This window comes from Ananas comosus, unplaced genomic scaffold, assembly GCF_001540865.1.
Source record: "Ananas comosus cultivar F153 unplaced genomic scaffold, ASM154086v1, whole genome shotgun sequence".
Taxonomy (NCBI): Eukaryota; Viridiplantae; Streptophyta; class Magnoliopsida; order Poales; family Bromeliaceae; genus Ananas; species Ananas comosus.
The window spans coordinates 40,460-67,484 of record NW_017893400.1 but is presented as its reverse complement, the minus strand read 5'-3'; the positions used below and the strand labels follow the sequence as shown (position 1 = coordinate 67,484).

The 27,025-nt window shown below is 39.2% G+C and overlaps 1 protein-coding gene and 1 long non-coding RNA gene across 2 annotated transcripts; one reads left to right on the top strand and one right to left on the bottom strand.

Moving 5' to 3' along the window:
* Positions 1–3,792: 3,792 nt before the first annotated feature.
* Positions 3,793–5,446, bottom strand: LOC109705919. Its single transcript, XR_002214976.1, has 3 exons — positions 5,367–5,446; positions 5,217–5,279; positions 3,793–3,863 (listed from the first exon to the last, which is right to left on the bottom strand). It is a non-coding gene; the product is annotated as an uncharacterized LOC109705919 (long non-coding RNA).
* Positions 5,447–16,705: 11,259 nt separating this feature from the next.
* LOC109705920 lies at positions 16,706–18,466 on the top strand. Its single transcript, XM_020226705.1, has 4 exons — positions 16,706–17,009; positions 17,427–17,682; positions 17,785–17,907; positions 18,012–18,466. Exons 1-4 carry the CDS (start codon positions 16,993–16,995, stop codon positions 18,210–18,212), a joined length of 597 nt encoding a protein of 198 aa, XP_020082294.1. The 5' UTR covers positions 16,706–16,992; the 3' UTR covers positions 18,213–18,466.
* Positions 18,467–27,025: the final 8,559 nt, after the last annotated feature.

Sequence of the window (27,025 nt, the reverse complement as noted above, 5' to 3'; positions counted from 1 at the left end):
ATAGTTCCAATTACTATTCTAATACTCGAACTTCGAAACTTGCTAAAGTTCAGTGTACTACATTCTCCCCTTCTAAAAAGGAGTTTCTTCCGCGAAACGAAGAAACAACTACCTCAAGTTTCCATTTGAAAAAGATGGAGATAACATTGCTGCAACATACTTTCCAGTTTTCGAATGGTTACCGCTTATCAAGTCGCTTCAAAATACCATTACACAAGGAATCACTTGATTCGAAAAGTTCGATACATTACAAGCTGTAATTTTCAACTGTTACTTAATGAAGCCAAAATTCTTATGCTTCTACTCTTATATGTTGATTTCACGTAGAAATCCCTTGTTCCCAAATGGATTAAATTCAATCCTTCAATTTGCCCTTATTTATTTATATATATATATATATATATATATATATATATATATCAGAGCTAGGACTAATTGTCCTTTCCATCAAACTGTTGAAGATAACTTTACACTTTCCTTTCAAAGGACTTCAACCAGTGACATTCCCTTGGAAGTCCAAAATATAATTTGAATCACATTCCTCCATACCCAAATGATACATATCTAGTGGCCGCAATTTGGCAAAGTAGCACTAGCTCTAATCGCATTTCGAGAGTTCTATGGAAAATGTTCCTACTACCAATGTTAAACATTCCAACACATTGTACACAACCATCTCAGTTAGATGCATATATATATAGGTCTTTCCAATATGCTCAACAGAAAGATTGACACTTGATCTTCATGGTTGTGATATCCATCATTCCATTACTTCTTTTTACCATTATTGGTTTAAGGTTAACACATACTGAACTTATCCAAAATTTCATTGGCCTCATTATTCTTGATCTTGGATTCACTGCTTTACCAATTCTGATTCAAGATTAATTTTCATAATTCAGTCCCAAGAATCAATTATACCAGCATATCTCATTAATGTTGTTGGTGTATCATCTCTATATCCAACCACTTTGTTCCTTCATAAGGAACTAGTTGAGTAAGGTTTAACATCATTAAACTGTCTATCATTTCTCATTTAGGGCGTCCCTCGCCATTTGATTCATTCTGTATGGTAGAGAAAAATCTATTCAATTATCAGGAGTAATTATCCTCATTGCCTTATCCATAATCTTGCAACCAAGAAAAGAGAAGTTCACTGTCTCCCCGTTCGAATTAATACACGATTCTCTTCAGTGAGAAATATCATCATAAATTGTATAATTTGCCTCTAGATGGCCAAAATGGAGATTGGGATGGTTGTTAACCATATCATTAGTTCTCAAAACAACTCTTATCATCATTCTTCCAACCAAACTTAGTTCCAACTATAAGAGTCGAAGACAAAAGAGAAGATCACTTGATAAATCTCTTTCCAAATTTCCAAGCTATTTTCTCGAATTGAGAAAACTTTGAACTTTCAATTATTCTCATTGGTCACAACTGACCATCAATCTCATCATTTCCCCAGTCTAATCAGGTCTTCCATGACTGCAATTAATATTGCATGTCAAACAAAACTATATCCACCCAAGTCTACATCTGGTAACTTGGGAAAAGGTTTCTTTATGCAGGGTCTCTGCAGCACTAAAATAGTCTTCGAGATCTTTATCTCTTGAGAGCATCCAAATTCATTGAAGCACCAGGCAATACTACAGATCCATCCAAAGGAACTTGGAATCATGATTCAACAAGTTCACAAGGTCAATGGAGTATCAACAAACTCATATGACGATATGATAACCTCGTATTGCTCATACCGAGTATTAAATTTACCCCCGGTATAATCTCTATTCCAACTCAAGTTGGTACTACCCAGATTGCATTCCAATCCTCGGGTATACCTAGAATTCAAGGAGCTAATCAAATAGATCACCGATCCACAGCCACAGTACTTTATCGTGACCTTATTGAGCTCACGATAGTCGACACATAGTTGAAGTAACCCATCCATTCGCAAACCAAACGAAATCGGTGCTCCACAAAGCAAGGTACTAGGCACATTTAGGCCTTCACTCAAAAGTCCTACCATTGAGCCTTTACTATCCAAGACTCTCTCGAGGACAACTCAACAACTCTACAGTTGAGATACCCTTCTTTTTGCGGGTTCCTAACCCTTCCAAGGTCATTGGCCAAAAAGGCCACAATCTTCTTAACATTAACTTGATTTGGGTGGAAAAAGAAAAAACATTATTCGCAAACAACAAACTTACACCCTCATAATGCACTATTTTTTGCTCAAAATCTCCAAAACATGCAGTTTAGCACAACATCAATGATAACATGGTATCTCACGCACTAGAACAAATCCACAATCATGATCTATCAACTAAAGCCAATCAATTTGTTGGCACACAAAACCTTCAGCTCCAAATGGCATCCAGCTAACAATCCCGGTTAATTAAAAAAAATATTTTCGGATTTGTATTCCCCTACCAATATCAAAAAAAGATCTAAAGTTCACCACGCGGCAATCAGCCGAACAAAGAACATAAACCAAAAAAACACTGCAGGGATGCTCTAATTCAGATATCTTCCGTAGAATAGTACCTATATCCATTTCCCTGTACACCAAATCATCCATCTTATAATCTGAAGACATGTCTACTAGATACTTTCCACAATAAAGTAGGTGTCCATGCCACTAGCATTACTTCCTCGGACACTCTAATTGATTAGACCCACTTAGCCATCAAAATGTCCGCTACCACACTGAAACTCCCTGAAAGTACGCACAGACTTCCACAAATCACAATGGCTGTCCACACCACTCTCTTCCCTTAGATGAAAGTTCACATCCTCAAGGTCGAGTTCCTTTACTTTGAAGGCTTTATTAATTGCTTACTCTTAACCTCCCACTCTTGGTGGCTTTCTTCACAGTCTCAATTCTTTCCCACTTCATTTCCACTGATCAGGTATAGTCTGTATTCCCGCAAAATTAAATTTCCTGAAGTTGGCCACTCACTGGATCAACAAATTCTCCAGCCGCTTGACTGTCTCATCTCGTCGATGTAGAACCTCGGCTTAAAATAACATCACCAACAGCTATGACTCCACAATGCCAACCAAACGGCTAACAGTTCCATCAACTCCGGATCTCTCCAGATTTGGAGGATGCAGATTTCCTCTGCTCGGCTACCTCAGCCGTTACAAAGGATGCTTTCGGCACCCTTAAACCGCAACACACAAGATATAACAGGTATGAGTCAAACTACTCATACTGACGAATCCCCACTCAAAATACCAATCCCTCAATCATGCGAAAGTAGTGAAGTGACTCCCGCTATTCCTCGATGTCACATTGTCGGCCGCCAACGTGATTTCCAAGGACATAGAAGGTATTCACCTCAATCTAACTCCAACACTTTTGGAGTTAAAAACATAACCCAATCATATTACTTTCGCCAAATAGGTCACAAAAGATTCCGTCACTCATGATCCCGATCCTTATCGTCCAACCTGCCTAAGGTTTACTAGGTCCACTAAGACTCAACCCTAGGCTCTGATACCTCTATAATCTGTCACGCCCTGGACTTCAACGGAAGCTCACCAGCCACGTGCACAGACCCGCCGTGTACACCACCACCTCTAGTCTACACCAGGCGTCTACAATCAACATAGCAAAAGCATAACTTTCTAACCAGGTAATCAGAGCAAATACATAACTATGTAAGCTTATACTATAAATAATTCCAAACTACAGTTTAGAAAATAAAGTACAAAGTACATTCCAAATGGTTCCAAAATACAACTTAGAACTAAACAAAAATACAACTTGCATGGGTCCCTCTATTTCAACATCGAATAGGCTCTAGCTAGTCACTGACCCCTTGCCACGAAGTCTAGCCCTTCCCGCTGTCGAAGGTCTACAAAAAAACAATCAACAAATGGGAGTAAGAACTATTAAACAATAGTTCCCAGTGGGTAAGCCGCCAAGAGTGGCGAAGTACACTACTAGGTCACCTGAGGCATGAGTAAATTACAGTAAGTAGAATAAGTAAATGCAGCAAATAGATGCAATAAATCAATCATGAACATGCCTCAACATAATATGTTTTCTAACATGTCTTACATACTAACTATTACAAGGGTCCATCTTCAAACTACATGTCATGATTCATGCAACATGTTATCATTATAGTTTAACTAGCTAATGATATCACATAGCTATTTTCTACACTATAAGGAGTGTAAACTTGTAAATACTGTCATTACACTAATGACTAACCGAAATGTCAACCTTCTAGTATATTCTTTACCAGGCATATTTCAACCAATGACATAAAGTACTTTACTACTATGTCCTCTAAAGTTACTTCCATTTATATTAACCCAATTAACAAGAGACTTACACATGGTAAGGTCCCGGCTCGTCCCGTGCCTAATGGCCCCGTGGAAGTCAACACTACCCACGGCAATCCACTTCGGCGCTCAGTCTCGTACATAAGCGATCTATTGCTGCGTAGGCCAACTCCGGAGTACCGGCTTGTGGGGCGCGACCCTCGCAAGCATGTGCGAATGAGCACAATGGCAAGCAAGCGTAATCCATAGCGTAAGGTCCATAGGTCTCATACCCAATCATCATGTCTCTAACATGGAATCTCAACTTCGACACAAAGTTGACTATTAAGAATAAAGTCACATTCTACTATCAACTACTTGGTGACATAATTCTACCAATTGATAGTATGAAGTTCATGCTAGTTCTATCATGTGAATATCATGCATAACTTGTCTACACAAGTATATGAAACTTCATATAAGATACTCTACACATGATCTCTAAACAATTTGTTTCACAAGAAAAAGATATAATCATATTATACATGATCGGCACAGAAAGTCTGTTGACATGTCTATAACATGGAATTGCACAATTTAACTTACAAGTTAAATATCATAACCATTCTCCACTTAGTTGTTACTCTACAGTAAGTGTCACATTCATAGCTTTACGTCAATTCTCTTTTGAATGATGCAACGTCTAACTTATCTACGCAAGTTTTACTAATCACATATAAAGCATGCTAACTAAGCTATTTCCAAAACCCCTTTTCTCTACTACATAGAGATTGCACTCAATCATATATGGTAAGCATGTTTTATGCATGCACACATTCATTCAAACATATATTCACATGAATATGTAGGAATCACAACTTATTAATGTCAAAGAAGATATAGAGGGAATTCACCCATTTTGGTAAGGTCAAACCCACCAAAATGTACGCCGACTCGTATCCGATCACTCGAGTGATGATGCCCAATAATCTTCCAGCCACCTACCACAATTCTAAATCCATTAGGAGCTTCTACTGAGCTCACTACCAAGAACTTCAAGAATTCACCTAATATCGGTAAAGGTATACCTTAAATAGAACCAAACTTGATCCTATCTTTACCTCAGGTTGGCTACCTCAATTCCAACCTATAAGAACCTTAAATACTCAGCCAAAGAAGATTAACAACCATGCTGTGAGCAATCACAAATAAACTCTATCAATACTTATATCAATACATCAAAACTAGAGAGAAGTTAGATAGCTCACCTTACTAAATTCTAACTCAGTTATTCCTTGAGTTAGAGTTGAAGAACCACTTCTAAAACTCCTCTTTCTACTCTTTTACAGCTGCTCTAATACTCCCCAAACCAGCTAGCAGCAAAGAAGTAAAGAAACAAGCTTAAATCCAAACAATATCATGTATACATAGGGTAGTGAGTAGAGATTACCCTTCTAACTTATAACCAAGCTCACCCCTAGCTTGTTTGGAAAATAATCCTCAGCAAAACCTCCTTCTTCACTGAACAACACCACCAAGAAGCTCCCAACTAGCAAACATAATAAGAAGAGAAGAGAAAAAAACTCAAATCCATGAAATTCCATCAAAAATTGAAATAAAACCCTAGAAAGAGAAACCAAGGGCCTTACCCTGCCTCCACAGCTCAAAAAGGATAAGAACCAGTTGGGGAAGTCGAGCTGGGGGTTAAATGGATAACCATCGAAGCGAAATTACCAAAAAGACCCTTATCCACTTTCTGCCGCATTGGGTACTGGTACTCGGGCCTGGGAGTACCGGTACTCTATGCAAAATCTTACATTTCGAAATTCCAAAGCACTTTCACTCTTCCGACCACTTAATCACTCAAGTAACATGCCGAAAACCTCTCGACAACCCCTCACAAGATCTAGAATAGTTCCAATTACTATTCTAACACTCGAACTTTGAAACTTGCTAAAGTTCAGTGTACTACACACTTTGTGCCACTTTTGGTCAAAATGACCAAAGTGTGGCGTGAGGGTTGATTGGACATAGTCCATATGCTGTTTCGATAATGTCGGAAAGGTTAAAGTTGAGTTCCGATTGTGTTTAGCTGGTTTTAGCATTGTGCGGCTTGAAATTAGGCTTAAACACTGCTAAAACTGTAGTCTGGGCACTGCCTACCGGTACTGGGAGTTGGTACCGGTACCTGGCAGTGATGCAGAGAAAGTCTGCTCTCCGATTTGAGAGAGCAAGGTGGCGTACCGGTACTGGTGGTTGAGTACCGGTACCTAATAAATAACCCAAGAAGGGGTTGCTCTCGGGTTTGGCTGCTACGAAGCGGGGTACCGGTACTGGAGTTTGCGTACCAGTACTAGGGCACTCGTGTACTGGTACTCGGGCCCGTGTACCGGTACCCGGTGGCCTGCGGAGAAAGGGGTGCTCTCGGGTTTGGATAACCACTCGGGGGTACTAGTACTCAAGCCCGAGTACCGGTAACCAGTGTTGCGAATAGCAGGTTGTGAACTGTTGTAATTTTTAATAGTTTGAGGACTTAAATGCAATTGTGGTGGCTTATATAAACCCCGCACCTCCTCCTTTTCCTGTTACAACAGAGAATACACTCCCTCACCATCATTTTTCTATTTCTCTCATTCTTTCTCTCTAGAGATCTCTCCAAGAAGGCTATTGGAGGAGATTTGAAGGTGATTTTGAGGCTTTGGAGTGGAGGAGACTCTCCTACAAGGTGGAGCTTGGAGTGCTAGTTGGCTAAGGTGAGGTTTCTTGCAAGATCTTGGTTAGGGTTTGGCTTTATACACTAGAACACTTGGTTTTGAGTCTCTTGCAAGAATGGAAACCTAAATAACTCTAGGAATCTCATAATGAACACATGGTGTTTATGTTATGGAACCCTAGGGTTCGAATTAGGGTTTTTGTAGATTGAGGGTTTATGATTAAATTATCCCTTTGTAAACCTAATTGAAGGTAAAACCGACGTGGTGGGCAATTCAAATCGGAGTTCCACGGGTGTACGGCGAGCCGTTGAGGAAAAGTACCGTTTTTGGTTTGTTAGCGTTGGGTCGAGTCAAAACGACATCCCTAAATCGCGAGGCTTGGAATCTCGCCTCTTAGCATCAAGCCAAGGTGGGGGGTGCTATCCGAAACAATCGGATTTCCTTTTATGTCTATGTTGTTACTATTGATCATATAGGTATATATGTTGGTTTCATGCATTATAGGATATGTGGTTAAATGTATTAAAATTCCTTGCATGCTTCCATGGTAGAGATAGAAATCGTGAGTTGGACACATGATTAGTGGACGAATGAGAATTGGATCTTGACATGGAATCCTATAGTGCCAAGAATGATTGTGAACTTGAACAATGTAGTGACATAAAAGGGTGGCATTTGGAACTAGTGCAGTGATGACACTTATGACATGAATATTGGGATTGGTAGATCCCCGAGTGTGTTGTTATCCTTAGTTGGTCGGGTATCCTTGAGCTTAGAGGATTGGATCATACTCACTTAGTCTGTTTTATCTTGGTTGTGGTCGCTCCACCCAAGCAGTGGGCTCTGGAGTCGTCACAGATTGGGTTAACGTACCTACTCAGCAGACAGTCCCGGGTGAGCGTAGCGGAGAGTCTCCTCACCTATGGGATTTGGTTGTGAGTTGGGCTTAACCTTAGGGTTAGCCAGTGTGATTGGGTTACAAGCATATGAATGGCATGCATCATGAGTATAGTGGTTACTTTATTTATCATGTTGTTGAGGCATAGTAGCATGTTAGCATTTCTTATTCCTATGTATATATCTCTACTTATGCCTACTTAGACCTAGTAGAAAAATCGGTAGGGTCGGCGGCCGAACTTATTGGGAACTTTTGTTAGTTCTCATCCCACGTTGTTGCAGGGCCTAGCACGAGTGGTGCGGTCGAGGATCGCGGTAAAGGGATAGCGCCCCGGGTAGTGGACTTTCTTTGCATTAGTATACCCTGTATATACCATGTGAGGGTTATGTTACATTTTGGAGAGACTATGTAGTGAGGACGTGATGTATAAACTAAAGATTTATATTTTGGTGAATTGTAAAAGAATGATTAAACCAGTGAATGAATGTAATAGTCTAGTTAAATTTCTCTCTTGCTCTTGTGATTTCTCTCACGCTATTCATGTATGTTGATTATGTTTTACTTGGGCAAACTAGATGTACATAAAGTTTTTGAGCTTTGGGTGGATAGGGAAAACCTTGTCCGTTCGGCGGTCCGCCCATGAGTCCGAACCGACCAAATTGGTGGTTGCGGGGCGTGGCGCGTGACAATTGGTTTGTTATTATTGACAAGAAATATCCCAATAGTTGCTTTATATCACATATATTTTTTTTGGTCTTCAATTGGCAAATGAACTTAAAAGAGTTTTGTAGCCTGAACATTAATGTGTTGTCACTTCTGAACTTGATCTTAGACCCTCTCTTTCAACACAAACAAAGTTATAATGGTCAGTTTTAATTGTAAGAAAGTCACATCTTCAAATATATTAATTACTATATCTAATCTTAGTGGTAACTTCATGGCAGATTTCTATATTAATATATATCATATTAATTTAATACAACACATTATGGGTTTGAACCTATGTATGTCTAAGGCACTTTTCATAGTAACTGAGAGATGCTTGGTCTACAATGAAAAAGTAGTTGTAATGTTACAACATTACCATTCACAAGTACCAACCTATTCGCAGACCAAAACTTAATGCTTAATTAATTCAACCATATTGAATATCAAAGGCCACGAGCTACAAAGCCCACCTTCGAAGAGCCTAACATTGCTAGCTTTGATTTAGACAATTGTTGTTGTCTTTAGGTGTTGTTACTTCGAAGAGCTATAACATTACCCAATCCATTGCAGTTTGTCTTCTTTACTTTCAATATCTATAACTGTCTTTGTCAAATACCAGCTGTTTCTTTTCATTGATAGTTACTTGTATTTTTTCTGCTGCAGTATCTAATCACTAATTTTAGTGCATATCAATTGGCAACCTTGGGCACTTTCATAATACAAGAAAGTGTCTTCTTTTTGTCCAGCTTTCCATCTTTGCTCTTTGAGAGGTCTGGGCTTTTCAGGAAATACTAATTGATTTATCTATGGCTTTAGTAAGTGCTATTTCTGTGGGTGTCACGATCAGATCAGGAATAAATCCTTCTCTTTCCAACAGCCTTGCTAGTCAAGTCATTTTTTTTGATCTTTTCTTTTTCTTACTTTTCTTTCTCTTTCTAATTATCAGCAATTTATTGAGTAAATCTAAAATTGTGTGTAATTTCAAGTAACTCAGAACGAATCAGATTTAAAAGTTCAAACAGAGAAAAAGGAAGAAAATATTAAACCGGCTACTTATGTTATTGGCGAAGAAGACCCGGTCGTAGTTGTACTTGTCGGCTGGAACTGGCGAGGGAAGTGCTGGCTACGACGCCGAGGTGGGACCTGGTAGCGTTCACTATATTATATTTTTTTTTATTTAGATTAGGATTTTACAATTTGGGTATTGGGTGGAAAACAAAAGGGGGAGTAAGGGGTCGGGGGGGGGAGGGGGGGGGCTTAGCGGCGGGGGTGTAGGGGAGGGATAGGAGTAGGAGGGAGGAGTGCGACTTTGTAGGGATGCGGCGCCTGCGGAGAAGGAGGAGTTGAGGAGTAGGCGGGAGGTGTTGGAGCCCGGGCCGGAGCTTCAGGCACTGGTGGCGGGTCGGAGTGGAGGAGGAGAAGGTGAGGGGGGAGTGGAAGTGGTGGGCGCGGCCGGTGGAGGGGGGTGAGCATGTGGCGGCGGAGGTCGAGGCGCCGTCGGCGGAGATTGAAGCACCGACGGCGGAGGCAGGGGTGGGAGGAGNACTTGTAGAGACTGTTTTTAGCGATCATAGAAGCGATTTAAACTGCCTCTACAATTTGTAGAGACAGTTTCTGCAACCGCCGCCAGACCGCCGGCGAATACAGTTCTATAGAGGCGGTTGTGGGAACCGCCTCTATAGAACCGCCTCTAGCACCGCTTTTTCTTGTAGTGCCTGTTATGTAATATTAAATGTTATTTCGACATATCCAGTTATTTGAGTTTTGTGAATCAGACTACCATTGATCCTGCATTATCATACTTTGTTTAATATAGGCGAATTTGCATAAAAAATCCACTAGTTTTGCGCTTTTGCAAAACTGGGCCACCTTTTTCGATTTTGCAAATTCGGGCCGGATTTTTAGTAAACTGATCAAAATACCCTTATACCTTTTTCTCTCTCCTTTTTTTTCTCGCGTTCTTTTTTTTCTTGCCGAAGAAGGTGACGGAGGCGAAGGCGGAAACAACCCCCATCGTCTCTGCACCTCACGCCCTCACCCCCACCCTCGCCCGCGCACCCCTTGCCCTACTTGTCTCCGACCTTGCCGAAGCCGCGCTGCGACCCTCTTTTTTTTTCTTCGATCCTTCTCCGCCGCCTCCGCAGCCCTCCGCAACAATAATGAGGATGGTAACGCGTCCTCTTTCTCCGCCTTCGCCCTCCACCTCCACTACAGTGGATTTTCTACCCGCCAAACAAACCCGCCGTCTCTACTGCCGCTGCCGCCGAGGAAGAGGAAGTGCTTCTCGTGGCCGAGAAGCTCGCAAGCGAGGGAAGGGGCACGTGGCCCACCCACCTAACCTAGAAGGCGGTGGCGAGCGCGGCCTCGACAGTGTCGGAGGCGAGAAGGGTGAGGAATGCACGGAAGAATCTATTGATTAGCACTTTTGTTTATTTAAAACCAGAAAAAAACTAAAAGACCAAAAATTAGAGAATAATAAAGAAAACCAGAGAAGAAGGAAGAAGAAGATTAATTTGCACTGTTAAGATTAAACTGTACTGTTTTAAAAGAGTGTTGCAATATTATGGACGTAAGTTGCACTCTTTTAAATATAAACTGCACCCTTTAAGATGAAAGTTACACTCTTTAAACGAAAGTTGCACTCTTTGAAAGATATTTACACTGTTTCTCCTCTTGTTGCACTCTTTAAGAGGAGATATTTACACTATTTCTTCTCTTGTTGTACTATTTCTCCTCTTGTTGTACTATTTCTCCTATTAAAGGGTGCAGTTTACACATCAACACATCAAGAAGAAATAGTGCAACAAGAGGAGAAATAGTGCAACAATAGAAAAAATAATGTAAATATCTCTCAAAGACTGTAACTTTTGTTTAAAAAGTGCAACTTTCATCTTAAAGGGCAATTTACATTTAAAAGAGTGCAACTTACGTCCAAAATAGTGCAACGTTCTTTTAAAACAGTGTAATTTAATTTTAACAGTGCAAATTCACCTTTTTCTTCCTTCTTCTCTGGTTTTCTTTATTATTCTCTAGTTTTGGCCTTTTAGTTATTTTTTTTGTTTTAAACAAACAAAATTGTTAATCCAGAGATGCTCCCGTGCATTCCTTGCCCTTCTTGCCTCCGAAACCGTCGAGGCCGCGCTCGTTGCCGCCCTCTGGGGTAGGTGGGTGGGCCGCGTGCCCCCTTCGCCGGCGAGCTTCTCGATGCTGAGAACTATTTTCTCTTTATCGTCGACGGCGGTGGTGCGAATGCGAGTTTCCAGAAGTGGATTTGGTGGGTGCAAAATCCGCTATAGTGGAGGTGGAAGGCGAAGGCGGAGGAAGAGGACGCGTTACCGTCCTCGTTATCGTCGCGGAGGGCCGCGGAGGCGGTGGAGGAGGGTCGGAGAGAAAAAAAAAAGGGTCGCTGTTGGGAGCCGAATTTCCTGATCCTTGACCTGGTCAAAGATCCTCCTTGAGAAGCGCGTCGGGATGCGAAACGGCTATGATTAGTGACCCTCGAAGTTTGCGCCCTTCAACTGGATCAAGCGATTCGGTGGATGAGGGATCGGATTAGCCGAGTTTGAAAACCCTTACTGTAGAATCGGTTCGGCTAGATGAGCCGAATTGATAAAATGCACAGAGTTTTGGGTCGGCTGATGAGCCGGATATATGGAATACACTGTGACTGGTCGACTGAAAGAGCCGAATGCCTTTATATATTAATAAAGCAGAGTGTGCCCGAAGGGCATACAGACTCTGAAAATCTAGATTACAGCAGTGTGCCCGTAGGGCATACAGACTTCAGAGATCTAACTTAAAAACTACTCCTAGGAAAGCAGTAAATGCGGGTAAAAAAGATTATATGTAGACTACTCCTAGAAAACGATAAATGCAGGAAAGGAAAGTATTGAAAATGCGGTGGTCTTCTCGTTCAGGGGAGAGAAAGATCCCTATTACAGGCTTCAAAGTTATCATTTATAATATTTTATCAGCCCACATTATTGATTAGTTATAGTAGTGGGGGAAGTAGTGTAGCCGTGATCATGGAAGTTACGCCCCACTTCTCATGGATGTTACGCCCTACTTCTCAACCGTTCCCGCCTAAACACTCTTGACCTTCAGGCGCCTTATTGCCGACTTCTGTTTTACCACGTGTCCTTATTTTCTTTGGCTCATATATGGGTTAGGTCCGCGTGTTAATTTTTTGGTATCAATAATGCCCTCCCAATAGTCTTTCGAATGAACGTTCGAATGACTATTGGTGCCAAATCAACGGCTGAATGACACAGCCGAGACTCGAGCTTAATTTCGCTAGTCTTGGTCGGCTTAAAGGAAGTGACTCTTTACCATCCTAGCCGTATATACCTCGGCTTCATCAGCCGATTCTTTGCTTTTACTTTATTAGCTCGGCTCTTCTTGAATCAACTGTTCTTCTATCAAGGATTTCTCTTTGAAGAAAGTGACTCTTTATCAGTCGCATATATCTCGGCTTCATCAGCCGATTCTTCACTTTCACTCGATTGGCTCGGCTCTTCTTGAACCGACTGCTCTTCTATCAAGGATCTCTCTTTTCCTTTGCTTTGCTTTTTATATCGGCTCCATTGCAACTGATTGTCCTCACTTTCCTTTCGAAATTGTTCATATTGGGCAACTCGAACACCTACATCAAATAGGTTAGAAAAATACTTATCTTCAAAATAGTTTTTTATCTTAAAATGCAGACCGTTTAACATCATTTTGGCGAACTCTGATTCCGGCATTCTTATGAAGCACTGGATTTTGGCTATTTTGAAACAGTTCAAATACTCTTCGACCGTTTCTCCTGACTTTTGTCGGTATCAAGCCAAGTTGGCAATCGATAATTGTGGCTCCGACCTATAGAATTGCTCATAAAATTTTCTTTCCAATTCGTCCTAATCTTGGACGGAATTGGCTGATAAACTTGTATACTAAGTAAATGCCGTTTTAGTTAACAATGTGTTAAATAATTGAAGTCTCAAAAATGAGTCAGCGGTCACTTCTCTACATTGGGCCGTGAATCGGGCTATATGCTCGACCGTATTCTCGATCTCATCGCCCGAGAACTTGTCGAACTTCGGCATTTTTCAGTTTGCTGGATACGGATGCTCCACGTCGATGTTTGCGGGATATGGCGATCTAAATACAGGCCGGACTGCCGACCTCGCCCCTACACCAAATGTGTTCTGAATCGCCTCTTCTATTTGAGCGTATAACTCATTATTTCTTGCTACTGAAGCAAGAACCGGGGCCGGAACTACACTCGGCCCTGAAGGCGGTCCGTAATTTTGCATTACAGAGTTGAATTCCTGCAACCTGTTGAGACCTTGCCACCCAGCCCTTATGCTCGCGTTTTGGGGCTAATAAACTAGTAAAGGAAGTAAACCCGATGTAATCTCCGACTGCTGATCGGCGTTTATATTCGCCGACCTATAAGCAGCCTAGAAAGGTGCCATTTGTGGTTGCGCCTATGAGACCGTCGGCATGACGGAATTTTGTTGCACTGGCGCATTTAAGGGCCCCTGTTGCCCACCATAAGGTTGCTCGTTTTGTGTAAATAACTGTCTAATTCGAACAATATTTTCATTGTAGGCCGTGATGGCGGCCAGCACCGCGTCTAGTCGAGCGGTACTTTGATAGATATTTTTATCTACAGTTTGCAGGACTCGGGTCATCTGTCGAAGCGCTTGAGCCAAACTATGCTCTGGTTGGTCAGATTGACCACTAGTCTCATCTTCAAAAGGCAAGACTGCTTAGCGTTCGCCAACATTATCTGAATTACTGGGTTGATCGCTCCCGAAATTTCTAAGAACGACCCCATTGCGTAAATTTATGGCATTATCATCAGCCATAACTTTAATAAATATATAGATTTACCTAAAATAGGGTCCCATCGGGCGTGCCAAAAATTGTTGGGAGCCGAATTTCCTGATCCTTGACCTGGTCAAAGATCCTCCTTAAAAAGCGCGTCAGGATGCAAAACGGCTATGATTAGTGACCCTCGAAGTTTGTGCCCTTCGACTGGATCAAGTGATTCGGCTGATGAGGGATCGGATCAGCCGAGTTCGAAAACCTTTACTATAGAATCGGTTCGGCTAGATGAGCCGAACTGATAAAATACACAGAATTTTGGGTCGGCTGATGAGCCGAATATATAGAATACACAGTGACTGGTCGACTGAAATAGCCGAATGCCTTTATATATTAATAAAGTAGAGTATGCCCGAAGGGTATACAGACTCTGAAAATCTAGATTACAACAAAGTGTGCCTGTGGGGCATACGAACTCCAGAGATATAACTTAAAAACTACTAGGAAAGCAGTAAATGCGGATAAAAAAGATTACAGGTAGACTATTCCTTGAAAACGATAAATGCAGAAAAGAAAAATATTGAAAATGCGGTGGTCTTCTCGTTCAAGGGAGAGAAAGACTCCTATTACAGGTTTCAAAGTTACTATTTATAATATCTTATCAGCCCACATTATTGGTTAGTTATAGTAGTGGGAAAAGTGGTATAGCCATGATCATAGAAGTTGTGCCACACTTCTTATGGAAGTTACGCCCTACTTCTCAACCGTTCCCGCCTAAACGCTCTTGAGCTTCAGACGCCTTATTGCCGACTCCTGGTGTATCATGTGTCCTTATTTTTTTTGGCTTATACGTGGGTTAGGTCGGCGTGTTATTTTTTGGTATCAACAGTCGCAGCGCTGCCTCGGCGGGCTCGGAGGCGAGTAGGGCGAGAGGTGCGCGGACGAGGGTGAGAGTGAGGGCATGAGGTGCAGAAATGATGTGGGTCGTTTCCGCCTTCGCCTCCGTCGCCTTCTTCGGCGAGAAAAAAAAAGAACGCGAGAAGAAAAAAAAGCAGAGAGAAAAAAGTATAAGGGTATTTTGGTCAGTTTACTAAACATTCGGCCCGAATCTACAAAATCGAAAAAGTTGGCCCACTTTTGCAAAAGGGCAAAACTAGTGGATTTTTTATGCAATTTTATTTTTCTTTTTAATAAAACATAAAAAATAATAAATGGTTTACTAATTTTTTCTTTAGAGCACGTTTCGTGTTATGTAATATTATACGTTATTTCGACATATCCAGTTATTTGAGTTTTGTGAATCAGATTACCATTGATCCTGCATTATCATACTTTGTTTAATATATAATATAATGCTGAATTATAATGTATATGAATTATTATGTTTGGCTTGTTTTTATAAAATTCAATAATCCTTACAATAAAATATAATTATTCTAAAATTACCCTTTATATAATCATATTTAATATTAGTTTTTATTAAACTATAATTTAATATAATTTACACTTAACTTAGTTCTACTAATAAGCAAATGATAAATTTTTCGGGACTGTATATTCTTTATATACAATCTTAATAATCACATAAATATCCCAACAACTAATTTATAATTCTAAAAACTAACAAAAATTTTAACAACCCGCAATATAATCATAACAGCTAAACAAAAATTCCAACAAACCAACATATAATGTTAATAAAATCCTATGAAAATTCTAACTGTCCACAAATTAATTTCACAAATGAGAGTACTAATTTAAAATTTTTAAAGATGGTGAGTAATCCATGTCTTTTCATTTATTTGGGTAAACTTCGAATACCACCCATGTAATTTCGTACTTTCTCACTTTAGTACTCTATGGTTTAAAGTATATCAAGTTAGTGTCATGTGTTTCATTTTTATCTTTTCTTCCGCTTTCTCGTTAATATTTCATTAAATTATATATAAAAATTTCAGATACCCTACCTAGATTTATCAAATATATATTTTAGTACCCTTTAGTTTTAATTTATCTCTGATTTAACGAAAAAAATAATAAAATCGATAATAAAAAAATAAAATAAAATTATAGAATACTTAGTTGATAAACTCTAAATCATAAAGTATTAAGGTGAGAACGTATGAAATTATATGAATGATATTTTAAATTTTTTTTTATTATTATAATGAGCAGGATAAAATAGAATTAGTTTGCCAAGAAAGCCCTTTTTGAGGTGCCTCCGCTGTGACCTGCACGTGACCTTGAATCATTCAATCCTACGTGCCCTCGAAAACGGGGGAGAAAGCGGGACAAGAGAAAAAGAAATCCAATTGCAGGTACCGATTCCTAGTAGACTAGGAATCGGGCCCGTTTGCCTTTATTTTGTTTTCCAAACACTGCTCCTTGTCAATTTCCCCTCCTAATACCTCCGAGTTCCCAAAACCCCTGCTTCGGACGGACGATCGCAAGCCGGCGGACGACCCTCAAAACCTCCTCCTCCTCTCTCTCCGTCTGTCTCTCGCGCTCTCTCCCCGCTTTCGGGCGCTCTCTCTCTCTCTCTGCATTCAGTTAGCAATTTCCGACTGCCCCAACCGAGCCGCGATGTCGGAAAGCCGCAGGTAATTCGATTTTTTCAAGTCCTTCGTTGTTCTCCTCTGTAAAATTTGCGCAGATCAGGTCTGGGTTTTTGTTCGCATTCACCTTTCTTTTTCTCTGTTCACTTCTCATGTGTTTCTAGGTCTTGTCGTTGATCGATGCTGGGCTCTGATGTTCAATTTTTGTTAGTATTCGCATGTTCTGATAGTTACTAAGTACCCTGGTATTTATATAATGTTTTAATTATTTGTATCCTCTTGATTTGGGGTCTAGAGATGGGTTCTCTATTATGTTATAGTAATTTTGTTGCGCCAATGTTGGTTTTGATGTAGATTAGTTTGTAAATTTTATGCACCACTCCGTTTTATCAAATTGTTAAGCGAGACGTTTGAATTCTACCTTGTAATTAACTTTTGCTTTAATTTGGAATGCGACACTAGTGTCAGTTGTGGCGAAGATTCAGCAAATTCTTCTGAAGACAAGGCACCGAAATTCGAAGCAGACAAATCTGCATTTTGTCAAAAATTGCCAGAAATTGAGAAAAGAAAAGAGGTCAAGGAAGAGGCGGAGGAAGAGGAGGCGAGAGTTTATGAGTATACTTCTGGTGAAGACGATGATTATATCTGGCCAGACGGTAAACGCAGGAGGACCCGAGAAGAGTGGGCTTTATACTGCAAACAACTTAAGGAGAGCGAGGTATTTATTACTTACGTTGTTGTCCCTTTTCTGAGATTGAAATTTATTCTTACTGTAGACTTTATTGGTTCCTCAATAATTATTATTATATGTGGATCATAGGGATTTGATGTTGACCCATTTCCGGACACGTTTGAATTTGGTCTTACAGCACTAACAAATTTGGAAGATGAAAGTCTCATCAAATGTGCAAAACGAGCAATCGAGCACTTTAATGAGAAAAATGTATGTTTCAATTGTCTTTTGTTTGTTCTTTCCTTTTCTTTTTCCTTTTTTTTTTTTTTTTCCTGTCCTAATAGAATACGTTTTCAAATCCTTTTGTGATGTAGAATACCAGCTATGGGTTTGTGAAGATAGAGAAGGCAACTTGCATCGTTGCAGCAGGATACTCATATAATATCACTTTCCTTGCCAAGAATTATAAGGTTGATGTTGAAGCTGGAGCTCAAACTTTTCAGGCTAAAGTCTGGCATAGACTACGCGGTGATGTTAGAGTTTCTCTTTGCCGACTTAAACCAGCTCCAAGTTAGTGGAAGTTATATTTTTTATTTATTCATTACTATATTTTGATTTAGAAGTGTGCGTATTTAATTAGTACTTGTCTAGGTAAGTAATATTTCGTAGAAACTGATAGAGAATTGGTAGACAACTCTTTTTCAGCTAGTCTGCTGCTTATGTTCTGAAAGATATTACATTGCCCTAGATTTTTTTTTTTTTGCTAGTTAATTTTACTATCTTAAACTTTCATTCGTGTTGGAATGGTGATTGGGATAGTGACCTGAAATGCTAATTATGTTTGGAAACCTTTTACCGTTTATATGCATACTCTAGAAACAAATTTCCAGTCTATCCTCTTCCACAAAATATTTGATGTATGGTGACGTGGGATGGTGGTTCAAAGATCAATCTGCGACTAAGCTGGCTTTTTAACTTTGAACTAGCAGATTACCTATTTTATGGAATTAATTACTCTTACGCACGCTATACTTACTGTAAAGAAAATCAAAATAGCGGCTTCTTTTCTACTGACATTTTAGTCGCAAACTGGTAAAACTTTTTTTGTAAAGAGGTTTCAAAACCTCTAAGGCCAATTTTGCATAAAAACTTCACTAATTTTGAGCTTTTTAGATTTTGCAGATTTGAGTCGGATTTTTAAAAAACTAACCAAAATATTTTTATTTTCTTTTATCTTTTCTTTTTTTTTTTCTCATTCTTTTTTATTTCTTTCCTATCATCCTCCACCACCTCTGTGGTACTTTGTTACTATAAAGAAGGCAGCACTGTGTTCCCTTTTACTTTTTCTTCTTTTTTTTTCTCGTGTTTTTGTTTGCTTTTCACCATTCTTCACCGCCTCCGCGACTCTCTACGGCAGTAACAAAGGCGGCACTGTGTCCTCTTCCGATAGCTTTGCCGGTGCAGGCACCAATGTCGACACTGGACGAGGACTCAAAAACGAGCGTGAGTGAGAACGAAGATGACGGAGGCTATGAGATCGTGGCCGAGATAATGCTCAGTGCCGCTTATGAGGGGGAGGAGGAAGATGTGACTAAAAAAATAATAATAATAATAAAAAATAAAGAAAAATATTTTTTCCTACAAAAAGGTGCAGAAACAAAGAGAAAAGAAGAACCTTGCACTCTTTTAGATAAAAATTATACTTTTCAAGACAAAAATTATACCTTTTTTGATGGAAATTATACCCTCTGGATGAAAATTGCACTTTTTGAGTAAAAGTTTTACTGTTTCTTCCCTCTTTCTCTATTTTCTCCGTTTTCCTGTGCTTTTGCGCATATTTTCTTGTCTTTCTTGTCTCCTTCCATTTCCACTATAGCAGATCCACTATCCGCTAAACTCATTTTTGGGAACCCTCTGTCCACATTGTCGCCGCCGACAACAAAGAGGAGACACTTCTCGGCACTGGAAAGCTCGCCGGCAAGGGAGGGACACACGGCCCACGATAATGTGCGTAGTGGAGACGAAGAAAATTGCGGCGATGTTGGAGAAGAGGGCGGGAGAGCTTTCCTCTGGCATCACCACGCTTTCCTCTGTCTCCACCACAGAGGGTCGGGGAGGCAATAGAGGAGGGTCCAAGAGGAAAGAAAAAGGAATGAGGGAAAAACAAAAAAAAGAAAAAAAAAAGGAAGAGGTGCTATCGTAAAATACAGCAAAGACGGTGGAGGAGGGTTGGAGAGGGAGGAGGGTCGGAGAGGAAAAAGAGAATGAGAAGAAAAAAAGGAGAGAAAAAATAGAATAAAAATATTTTTGTTAGTTTTCTAAAAATCCGATTCAAATTTGTAAAATTCAAAAGGACGGTTTACTTTTGCAAAAACTCAAAATTAGTGGATTTTTTATGCAAATTGGCCAACCTCTAACTAGGGCTGGCAAACGAGCGAGCCGTCTCGCGTTCGACTCGTGTTCGGCTTGATATTCGGCTCGCTCGAGCTCAACTCGAAATTAAATGAGCCGAGCTTGAACAAAATAAAAGGCTCGAAATTCATTTCAAGCCGAGCTTGACTATTACTCGGCTTATTCGAATTAGGCTCGAAAAGCTCGAAAAGCTCGAATATATATATATAAAATATTTATAAATATAATGTATTTTAATTATATATAGGTTTTAATTTAATTTGGCTTGGTCCGTAAAATAAACCCAATAAGAACAACCGTGCAATTGAGCCCAACTCTAAATTTACATTACACACTCTCCTTTTCAGACTTTCACTGTTGCACATAACCCTAAAACATAATAACATTCAAATTTCCAAATCCCTAATTTTTTTTCCCTCTCTCTCTCTCTCTCGCGTTCTTCCTCAGACCCATAGTTAGTTAATTCGGATTTGGCAATAATTCGATACGAATATAATACGCATAAAATTTATTTTCTAATTTTTAAATTCGTTGAAAAATTCGGCTTAAAAAACGGATTCGGTATAAAATATAAGATATAAAATATAAAATAATTTATATTTAAAAATAAAATTATAAGTTTTTTATTCATATTTTCAATAATTCGGCAATAATTCGTGAATTATTTGCGAATAATTCGGCTGGCCCAAAAATTCGCGAATAATTTTCTTTCTTTCGGAAAAATTCGTAAACAGACCGTTTAATTCGGATTTTCAATAATTCGCAAATAATTTGCGAATAATTCGCGAATTTACTAACTAGGCTCAGACCCTCACCCAGTCAGGTAGTCACCCTAGCTCACATTTTTTGCAATTATTTTGTATTTTGAACTATTGGACATGTTGCATCAAATAGTAGGTAATATTCTATAAAAATTACACTATTGATTATATAATGTCGAGAATTTCAATCGGCTCGTTTAGAGCTCGAGCTCCGCTCGACTCGAAATTAGGCTCGCTCGAGCTCAGCTTGAATTAATTTCAAGTCGAGCTTGAGCCTAGATTTAGGCTCGAAATTAATTTCAAGCCAAATTTAAACTGACATAAACTCGCTCGAGCTCGGCTCGTTTCCACCCCTATCTCTAACAAAGTAGTGATTTTATTCTACCACAGAATGAAAATAGAGTTATTACAATCTCTTTTGATAAAAGCTGCATCAATATGCTTGTGCATATGTCCTTAAAAATTGGTCCTGAAAAATGTAGTTTATTAGGCGGTACTAATAAGTCGTACTTCGGTTAATACTTTCAAGTGGATGATGGTTTGGAAATAATTTCAAAAAAAAAATATTTAGAGAAAAAAATCATTACTGCAGAGTTTTTCATGCGCCAAAAGATTAATCGTTATGTAGTTTATACGATATTTTAAATCTTCTGTTGTCTAATATGTTTATATATATAGAGAGAGAGAGAGAGAGAGAGAGTTGAGCTGAATTGTTATCGGTAGCAAACAGTCTTCATTGCCACTTATTTATTTTTGATGATAGAGCCTCCAAATCGACAATCAACACCGTTACACATGATCTTGACCAGTTAAAATATTTGGAAACCAAATTTCATACTTTACCGATATTGTTCTATTGTCCATCAAGTAGAACACTTTTCGGCACTGGAAAGCTCGCCAGCAAGGGAGGGACACACGGCCCACGATAATGTGCGTAGTGGAGACGAAGAAAATTGCGGCGATGTCGGAGAAGAGAGCAGGAGAGCTTTCCTCTGGCATCACCGCGCTTTCCTCTGTCTCCACCGCAGAGGGTCGGGGAGGCAATAGAGGGGGGTCCAAGAGGAAAGAAAAAGGAATGAGGGGAAAAAAAAAAAGAGGAAAAAAAAGGAAGAGGTGCTATCGTAAAATACAGCAACGGCGGTGGAGGGTTGGAGAGGGAGGAGGGGCGTAGAGGAAAAAGAGAATGAGAGGAAAAAAAGGAGAAATAGAATAAAAATATTTTTGTTAGTTTTCTGAAAATTCGATTCAAATTTGTAAAATTCAAAAGGACGTTTTACTTTTGCAAAAACTCAAAATTAGTGAATTTTTTATTCAAATTGGTCAACCTCTAACAAAGTAGTGATTTTATTGTACCACAGAATGAAAATAGAGTTATTATAATCTCTTTTGATAAAAGCTGCATCAATATGCTTGTGCATATGTCCTTAAAAATTAGTCCCGGAAAATGTAGTTTATTAGGCGGTACTAATAAGTCGGTACTTCGGTTAATACTTTCAAGTGGATGATAGTTTGGAAATAATTTCAAAAAAATATATTTAGAGAAAAAAAATCATTACTGCATCGTTTTTCATGTGCCAAAAGATTAATCGTTATGTAGTTTATACGATATTGTAAATCTTCTGTTGTCTAATATGTTTATATATATAGAGAGAGAGAGAGAGTTGAGCTGAATTGTTATCAGTAGCAAACGGGTTTCATTGCCATTTATTTATTTTTGATGATAAAGCCTTCAAATCGACAATCAACACCGTTAAACATGATCTAGACTAGTTGAAACATTTGGAAACCAAATTTCATACTTTACCGATATTGTTCTATTGTCCATCAAGTAGACACAAAAATGAATGGTTGAAAATTAATATTCTTTAAATGTAATGATAGGAGTCTTTTAATCAAGATCAAGAGTATAGATTTTGTTTTAAATACTTTAAAAATTTTTTTGATAAAAATTAAATTGATTTGGATAACTTTACACCGTTAAACGAAAAAACTTCTCGTATCGACTATTAAAATTACAAAATTTGAAACTCTTTGATCATTAGGCCAGTGGCGTTGAAAATATTTAAAATTTGATTTTTAGATATTTTAAGTAGCTTAGATCATATTCAAAGGTGTCGATTCTCGATTTAAAAGCTCCATCATTGAAAACAAATGGTGGCAACGGAGCTCGTTTGTTATCGGAAAGATTCCAACTCAACTCTNGAGCGTCTCTATATATTTTCGAATCTGTCAATCTCTAGTATGAAAAATACTCATGAGGTTTATTGGGCCTGACAGAGTTAAAGAAGATAGAAAAGAGCAGAACAATAAGAAGATGAGCTAGATAATTGTGCTACCAAGTTGTTTTCAATGATACGGTTTTCAAATCGACAATCGACTCCGTTAGACTTGATCTACACTATTGAAAGTATTTGAAAGTAAAATTTCATAATTTTTCTGCATCATTTATCTATCAAACAAGTAGTCTAAAAATAAACGACTGAAAATAAAAATCTCATAAAAAATGAAGATAAAAGACTTGAATTTAAGATAAGATGTACTGATCTTACTCTAAATAGTGAAAAGAATTTTCTATAAAAATTTCATCAGATTTGGATTGTTTTACACCGTTAAATTCACAAATGCATCACATCTACCATTAAAATTGTCAATTCTGAGACCTTTTCATCACTAGCCAAATGATGTCGAAAAATTATGAAATTTAGTTTTCAAATATTTTTAATAGTGTAGATCAAGTTTAATGGAGCCGATCATCGATTTGGAAGCCGCATTAGTAAAAACAATTTGGTAGCACGGAGGCTCCATACTACCAATAGTATACCAGCCTAGCTCATTCTGTACTACTGATAGTATACCTGCCTAGCCCTATGTATATATATGTATATACATTTACATATACATATACATATACACATACATATACATATACATATACATATGTATCTATATGTTTATGTATATGTATATGCATATCTATGTGTATATGTATATGTATATGTATATGCATATGTGTATGTATATGTATATGTATATGCATATCTATATGCATATGTAACTTTTATTTTGAGAAATAATATAAATATCTCTCAAAAAGTGCAACTTCTGTTTAAAGAGTGTAACTTTTATTTTAAAATATGCAGTTTACAGATCAAAGAGTGCAACAAGAGAAGAAACAGTATAAATATCTCGCAAAGAGTGCAACTTTAATTTAAAGAGTGTAACTTTCATCTTAAAGAGTGCAACTTACGTCCATAATAGTGTAACGTTCTTTTAAAATAGTGCAATTTAATCTTAACAGTGCAGATTCATCTTCTTCTTCCTTCTTCTCTGGTTTTCATTATTATTCTCTACTTTTTGGCCTTTTAGTTATTTTTTTGTTTTAAACAAATAAAAGTGCTAATCCAGAGATGTTCTCGTGCATTCCTCGCCCTTCTCACCTCCGACACCGTCGATGCCGCGCTCGCTGCCGTCCTTTGGGTAGGCAGGTAGGTCGCGTACCCCCTACCTCGCCGGCGAGCTTCTCGACGCCGAGAAGTGCTTTCTCTTTATTGTCGGCAGCGGTGGTGGGAACATGAGTTCTCAGAAATAGATTTGGTAGATGCAAAATCCGCTGCAGTGGATGTGGAGGGCGAAAGCGGAGGAAGAGGACGCGTTATCGTTCTTGTTATTGTCGCGGAGGCGGTAGTGGAGGGTCGGAGAGAAAAAAAAACGAGGGTCGCAGCGCGGCCTCGGCGGGGTCGGAGGTGAGTAGGGCGAGGGGTGCACGGGCAAGGGTGAGGACGTGAGGTGCAGAGACTGTCACGCCCCGAGACCGGTCCCATTTGGTCAGTTCGGCACGTCAAACAGACGCCGAACGGACAACACCTCCCCTGTCCGCCCAAAGCTCAACACCAGTACAAATCGAGTACATAGATTGCACATGCGGAAACATAAATACATATAACTTGCACGAGGGCAAGCAATAGCCAGAGTGAAAGTACTAAACTAAACATCCATACAGGTGATATGATTAACTTTTAACCACATACAAGCATTCAACATATAAATTCTTTTACATTCTTTGCATCATTTTTTTTTACATCACATGATCTACCAAAATAGGCCTTTACATTCTTTCATTTAAACATCTTTAATACATCTATAATCATCAAGTACGGACAAAAGATGATACATAAAGGGTATGGAACTAAACAAAATAAAACTAACTCGGGTGGTCTCTGTCTATGACGTTATACCTTTAGCGCGATCGTCGGCCGGCTCACTCGGTCTCGGCTGTGTGGAAATAGTGGAGTGAGAACTACGACAAAGTTTCCAGTGGGTTCGGCCGCCGACCTCGCCGACTTTTTCATTAGGTCTAAATCAAGCATAATAGAAGAACAGATAGATAGTAACCAAACTAAACAAATGCAGCTAATATCCCTGAACAAGATATAATCAATGATTATGCTCAAATAGAATGCTCATGATGAATGCAAGATCACTTTCTAATTCTCAATTCTCTTGGCTAACCCGTAGGTTTCGCCCTCAGTAAACTCACTAATCCAAGTCCTTACTATCGGGCCCTCAGCTTCCTCCCGACGGGACCATAGACTCACCAACCTAAATTCCTAATGTCGGGCCCTAAGCTTCCTCCCGACGGGACCGTCCTCTGGGAAAACACCAACGCAGTGATGACACTCCGGAGCTCATCGCTCGAGGGGGAGCTACCACCCTCCGAGCCAAGACTTATAGGCGAGTATGATCAATCCTTAACTTTAAGGATACCAAGTTCAATCCAATCCTTAACTATAAGGATGCAATGCTCATATGACCCTTAACTATAAGGTTGTTATGTCATAATGTTAACTATCTCACTTTACTTACATTCCGTAACTTTTATTAGTGTCACTTACACTACATGTTCTTTATACTCATTCACATGCATTCATTAATGCTACACACTAAGTGTTCAACTCTAGCATTCAAAACTCATTGATGCTACTCTATGTGTTTACTAATGCCACACAATCCATATGTCATAATGTCATTTGTTCTCAATGTCACTAGATTCTTTACCTTTGTCTAGGTTCTTGTTATCATTCATGCATACATAGAGTTTTTACAAGTTCTCACTAGTTTACAATCATCTCACATGCATTTATTATCACAATATGCAATAACACATATCCACATGCTCTTATTTCATCCTACAATGCATAATGATCATATATAACCCATACTCAAGAAATAACACTTTAGACATAAACGAAAATTTATCGATTTCGGAAAGCACCACCCACCTTGTATGGTTGTAAAGGTGTTATGGTTCAAATCTCGTGATTTTTGGGCACCTATTCTCTCGCCTGCGGCAAAACGAAGCCAAATTAGGCTTTTTCTCCAATAACTTTGCGTAAACTCGTCGGATCTTTGAACCGAGTCTCCCAACGCATCGAAAATACCTCTAATTAGGTTTCTACAATATCAATTTGCCTTTAAACCAACCTAGGGCAAAAGCCCCAATTTTGGTGCCCTAACAATGCCATATAGCAACATATGCTATGTTTATCTTGGGGCTGAGCAAAAACAAGCTTAGAATCTTTTAAGAATCCCTCTAGAATCATTTCTAGGTCATTTGAATCATTCCTAGGGCATTTAGAACAGACCCTAGAATTCCACCATGAGAGCACATGAAGAAACATGGATCTTCATGTGTTCCATGGTCTCTACTAGATTTCTAATCTTGTAAGAATGTCAAAACCAAAAGATTTAGGGTATAAAATCAAACCCTAACCTAGTTCTTACAAGAAACCTCACCTTAGCCCAAAAGCTCACCAAGCTATACCTTGTAGAAGAGCTCTAGATCCTCCAAAAGCTCCAAAATCTCCTCTTGATCTCCTCCAATCTCCTTCTTTCACCTTGGGGGAGAGCTCCTAGAGAGAGAGAGGGAGAGAAATGAGAGAGAGAGGAGTGTGTTCACTGTTGTAACGTATCGAAACTTGAAAACGATAATCGGACTTTAATCAAATTGGTTAAAGTGTCGAGAGAAATGGATTGGTAAGTTCCATTTTGCATTCCAACAAGGTTGGTAGGGCAAAAATGAGTTAAAGGGGTATTAGAATGAGTTTGGCATCGATCGGCACGAAGTAGAGTCGAATCGGAGCCAAACCTGAAATCTGGAGCATTGTGTACCGGTACGCCATGATGGCTGTACCGGTACAGCAAGCAACCCGAGCACA